Source organism: Orycteropus afer, unplaced genomic scaffold, assembly GCF_000298275.1.
Source record: "Orycteropus afer afer isolate SDZICR_OR568_19922 unplaced genomic scaffold, OryAfe1.0 scaffold00250, whole genome shotgun sequence".
NCBI classification, from domain to species: Eukaryota; Metazoa; Chordata; class Mammalia; order Tubulidentata; family Orycteropodidae; genus Orycteropus; species Orycteropus afer.
Genome location: NW_006921837.1, coordinates 532,882 through 538,726, shown reverse-complemented (window position 1 = coordinate 538,726; position 5,845 = coordinate 532,882). Strand labels below are relative to the sequence as shown.

Below are 5,845 nucleotides of genomic sequence, written 5' to 3'. Positions count from 1 at the left end.
ATAGAGCCTGGTGGAACCAAAGACTATGGCCCCTAGCTGCCCTTCGGGTCTGAAATTGAGCCCACACCTGTGGGTTTCAGCCAAACAAAAGACAGGCATATGAGTTGAACATTTACCTGAGGTAGATACACTCCTTGGAGAGAACAGTCATTGAGAAAGAAGGGCTGCTTATGCACAGGGAGACAGCTCAGGGGGCAGGAGTATATGGAGGGATGGACACAGGGAAGAGGTGGCTGTTGGGAGGAAATGGGAGGGCAGCTGTTGTATTGTGGTCGTTGTCATGAGATGGAGTGTATGTGAACTGCTGTATGGAAAGTGAATTAGCTCTGTAAATTTTCACCCAAATCACAATTAAAAAAAAAAAAAAGGTGCTGTGTGTCATCAAAGGGTACTGGGAGCATCAGTGAGATGTGTTCACTGCAGGACAATTCAGGAGAGAAGCTGTGCTGCCTTGCCTTTATTTTATAAACACATACTCAATCAGCATTGCTTAGGGATCCCTCTCCTTGGACTTGGATAATACTTACAGCAATAAATGATGTCTGTTTTTTCCTCTTTCCTCCATCACCATCTCCCTCAGCTTTTGGAATGTGGTGGAAATTTGTTTGATGCCATCTCCATTGCTGTAAAGGCTGCTCTCTTCAATACAAGGTAAGTCTTCCTGGAAGCAGGCCTGTGGGCCTGTGGACAACCTGTGCAGAGCTGGAGAGATTTCTACATAGCTTGTAAGGTGAAGGTAGCTAGGGACTTTAGCATTGTAAATGGTGGTATGTAATGTTAAGCTCCAGAAAAGAGAGATTTCATTAGTTAAAACTAAATACATGTTTGTATTTCTATACTTGCTTTACATATTGTTATTTTCATAAGAAGGAGCCCTGGTGGCACAGTGGTTAAGTGCTCAGCTGCTAACCAAGGGTTTGGCTATTTGAGTTCATTAGCTGCTGCACAGGAAAAAGATGTGGCAGTCTGCTTGCATATAGATTACAGCCTTAGAAATCCCATAAGTCAGTTCTGCTGTGTGCTATAGGGTCAGTATGAGTCAGAAGCAACTTGGCGGCAATGGGTTTAGTTTTATTTTCATTAGTAATTATGTACCATGTTGAAAAATATGTTAAAACTACAGAGAAGCAAAAAGAGTAGGAATGAACTACAGGCATCTGCCCAAATACTATGACTGGATGGGTCTCCATGGGGCAAGAGCTTTGCCTGTTTTGACCTCTGCTGTATCCACAGCACCAGTTAGTGTCTGTCACATAGTAAGTGTTCACCAGTTTCTTGATTACACATGTGAATGGTCAAAAAGAGGAGAGTTTGGAACATTTGAAAATAAATCTGTTGGGGGGCGTGATCATTCCATAAAAGAACTTACTTAAGGTAGTCATGAGGACCCTGGAGTATTAGAAAATGAGAAGTAGGAACTTCTAGGGATGTATCCTAAGGAAATAATTGGATAAATGAGCAAAAACTTTGATTCTAGGATGTTCCTCCTGGCTTCTTTGTAATGATGAGAAACTGGAAACAACCGAATGTCCCAACAAGTGATTGAAATCCACACAGTGGCACAGTTAGACGTTTATTAATATGGAAAAACATTCACTTGATGAAGTCCTCTCATCTTGATTTTGTTTGTTCTGTTTTTGTTCATTCTTATATTTAATATGTCTGGAAAAACATGTGTACCCCCAAATGGCCATTGTGCTTGCTTCTCAGTTATTGGGTAATTAAACATTTATCTGTATTTTAGAGTTTCACTATGGTGGATTTAGACTACCTGTATAATTTAAAACAAGACAAACAAAAATAAAATTTTAAAAATTTAGGGCAGTTGGTGGAACCACTGAGACTATGGCCCCTAAGTGCCCTTCAGGTCTGGAATTGAACCCATACCTGTGGTTTCCAGCCAAATAAAAGACAGGCATATGAGTTGAACATGTACCTCAAGTAGATACTCTCTTTGGAGAGAACAATCATGGGAGAAAGAAGGGCTGCTTATGCACAGGGAGACAGTTCAGGGGGCAGGAGTCCATGGCGGGATGGACACAGGGAAGAGATAACTATGGGGAGGAAGTGGGAGGGGAGTTGTTGCATTGTGGTAAACTGTGGTCAATGTCATGAGACAAAGTATATGTAAACTGCTGTATGGAAAGTGAATTTGCTCTGTAAATCTTCACCCAAATCACACACACACACACACAAATTAGGGCAGAAATTGCAGGATGGAATATTTGGCAGGAATGAAGATTGTAGAGTCCCCCATGCCTATCAGAGACTAGTTGGAGTGTGGGCTGGTGCTCACGGCCACTGCAGGGGCTCGCATGGTGGGGCTTGTGTGCCAGGTTCCAGCAGTAGCAGCAGCCTCTGCTTGGGCTCAATTGGAGCAGGAGAGGAATTTACCATCTATTGTGCCTTGAGCCTCAAAACTGAGTCCCTGCCTGCCAGCTACCTGGTTTACAAGGGCACCAGGGCAGAAGAGAGATTGGGAGCTAGACTAGGCTATTTGATTTGTCAGTGAGGTGTTGGGCAAACTCTGTATATCAGGATGGTAAAACCCAGCTGCTCAGGTTGGGGAGGGTACCTGTCACACATCTCAGCCCCAGACTAAGAACTCCTTGAAAGGAGGGTATGCTCTGTGAGGCATTGGGCCCCCCTGGTACTTAGAGAGACCTTTTGCAGTCAGTCCTGTAGAAGGTGTAGAGACCATCTGAAGGCTTCTGACCCTTCTACCTAGCCATACATGGCCAGAGGCTTAGAAATTGGGAGACACAATTTGTGTGTATGTGTTTTAACACACCAGCATATCAAACTTGCTACCTGACTTGTTTATATAGGACATTTGCTGGTTTGAGAGGGTGAATGAATGACCTAAAAGGCTCCTGACGGGGAGGCTCCAGCCAGGGCAGATCCCAGCAGGACTCGGGGGCCTTTGTGGACATTTTCTGGCTGAAGCTTACCAGCTCTGGATGCTGTCTTGTGTAAGGATGACCAGCAGAGCTAAATCATAGGGGATTTTTGTTAGAGAAACTGGGAAAGGCACCAACATGGTTTCCATTACATGATCTGGATGTATCCTTTTCCTTCCTGGTTCCTCCAGCCCAGGCTGAAGTGAATTGACTTTATGGGTCAGTTGTCTTTTCCAGCATACCAGAACTTCCCTCTTCTCTACTGTTCTCTCATCCCCATGTAGTCACTACTTCAACAGAGGAGAATCGTTGTTCTAACTTCCAACTCAATAACCCACTGCCGTAGAGTTGGATCTGCCTCATAGTGACCCCTCCTTGAGTTTCCAAGGCAGTATCACTATGGAAGTAGATTGCCCAACCTTCCTTCCAAGGAGTGCCTGGTGGGTTTGAACTGCCAGCCTTCTGGTTAGCAATCAGATGCCTTAGGCACTACACCACCAGAGTTCCTTCTAACTCAATAGATTAGTTTTATACTTCATAGGAGTGGAATCATACAATATGTTCTCTTTTGTCTATCCCATTCACTGAGTATTATGTTTTGAGACTTCTGTATTGTGCTTAAAGTTATGGTTTGCTTTTTGATGTGTGGTGTTGTATTGTGTGAATATGCAGCAGTTTATGTATCCATTTTACTGTTGATGGACATCTGGGTAGTTTCCAGTTTTAGGCCTGACTGCAAAAAAGGGCAAGGAGGCCGCATATTCTGACCTCCTAGAACCCCACAAGAGGAAGGCAGAATCACCATCAATAGCTCAAGGCCTATTCCTGTGAGGCCAGACATGCTGCCTCCCTCCAGCCCTTTTTCCAGCCGTTCTTCCCAAAGCACCCACCACCTCTCTCCTGGGTTCGATAATTCGCTGCAGTGGCCACACAGAGCTCACAGATTATGGGGTTTATTTGAGAAGCACCATAGGCTACAATTCGAGTTCAGGAAAAATGCTCAGCCTCTCTCCCAGCCCACTGTCCCTCAGCCAACAGTCTCTCACAGTCTCTTTCCCAGCGGTGCTGGTCCTTCGGTGTCTCACTCAGTAATGTATGTCTCTTTCGTCTCTTTCCCAGCAGCACGTGTCTCTTTCAGGGGCGCATGTCTCTTTCGGCAGCACGTCTTCCTCAACCAGCAGTCAGAGAGAGTTCTGCCTCTAGGAGGCCTTCTTTTGAGCCCGGCAGGGTGGTCAAACTAGCCAATCATAGCATCTTGAGGGAGAGTGGGCACCTCCCAGAACATTGTTTTGTGCCACTCCCAACAGAAATACTCCAGGTGAACAACTTCAGCAATCAGGAGCTCCTCAGTTGCTCATAGAAAATCCCACCTTGGAGTTTACAAAGACTTATGGGTAGAAAAGCCACACTAAGTAATTTACTACACTGCACTGAGATAGGCCTTCTTTGAGTGCATATGTTTGTCCTTTCCTGTTGAGTAGGAGCAAAAGTTTTGGATCCTAGGTAATGGCTTTGTTTAGTTTCAGTACTTATGGCAAAACCAGTTTTCCAGAGAGATACTCCCACTAGCAAAGAGCCCCAATAGTGCAACAGTTAAGTGCTTGGCTGCTAACTAAAACTCTGGTGATTAGAACCCACCCAGCAGCTCCACAGGAAAAAGACCTGGTGATCTGCTCCCATAAAGATTGTTTTTGTTGTTAGTTGCTGTTGAGTCAGTTCCAACTCATACCGACCCTGTGTACAACATAAGGAAACACTGCCCGGTCCTGTGCCATCCTCACAGTTGTTGCTTGTGCTTGAGCCCATTGTTGCAGCCACTGTGTCAGTCCATCTCATAATGATTACAGCCTAGAAAACCATATGGGCTACTTCTCTGTCACATTGGGTCACTGTGAGTCAAAAATCGACTTGACAGCACACCTAACAACAATAACATTCCTACCAGCAATGTATGTTTTGGCTTGCTCCACATCTTTGCTTATCCTTGGATTTTTGTTGTCTTTTTGCTATTAGCCATTCTGGTGAGTGTTTTGGTATCACATTGTAGTTTTCATTTGCATTTCCCTGATGAATATTTAGGAGCTCTGGTGGTGTAGTGCCTAAGGCATTTGACTACTAACCAGAAGGCTGGTGGTTCAAACCCACCAGCCAGCTGCTCCTCAGAAGGAAGGTTGGGCAATCTACTTCATAGTGATACCGCCTTGGAAACCCAAGGAGGGGTCGCTATGAGTCTGATCTGACTCGACAGCAGTACGTTGCATTGCGTTGCATTTGATGAGTACTTAAGTCAAATACTTTTTGGTGTGCTTATTGGCTCCCTGGTTAACACTTTCTAAGATGTCCCTATCAAGTCTTTTACACCCTCACATCTTTTTATTTATTTATTTGTGATTTGGATGAAAGTTCACAGAGCAAATTCATTTTCCATACAGCAGTTCATACACATTTTGTTTCATGAGGTTGACTGCAGTTACCCACTGTGTCAGATGGAAGGTATCCATCTTCCCCAATTTGTATGTGCACTGTCTTCCTACTTCCTCCATGTAGTTACCTCTTTCCTGTGTCCTTCCTTCCTATGCATTCCTGACCCCTGAGCTATCACCCTGTGCAAATACTGCCCTTCTGTTCTCCCATGGTTGATCGTGCTAAGGAGTGTATCTACCTGGTGTAAATGTTCATGCTATACGCCTGTCTATTTTTTGGCTGGAAACCACGAGAGTGAGTTCAATTCCAGACCTGAAGGATGACTAGGGGTTACCCATTTTTCTATTGGGTCATCTATCTTTTTCTTATTTTAGTAGTAGTTCTTTATGAAATCTGTCAGTGATACATGTTTTTTATTATTATTTATTGTGATTTGGGTGAAGATTTACAGAGCAAATTCACTTTCCATACAGCAGTTCACATATACTTTGTCTCATGTCATTGACCACAGTTTATCACAA

At 44.1% G+C, this 5,845-nt stretch overlaps 1 protein-coding gene across 1 annotated transcript in view; it reads left to right on the top strand.

Moving 5' to 3' along the window:
* Positions 1 to 5,845, top strand: part of EXOSC7 (exosome component 7) — a 76,094-nt gene that overhangs the window by 55,584 nt on the left and 14,665 nt on the right. Inside the window, exon 6 of the mRNA XM_007949700.2 lies at positions 581 to 651. Within this exon, the coding sequence (XP_007947891.2) occupies positions 581 to 651 (71 nt within the window). The remainder of the gene's footprint in view (positions 1 to 580; positions 652 to 5,845) is intronic.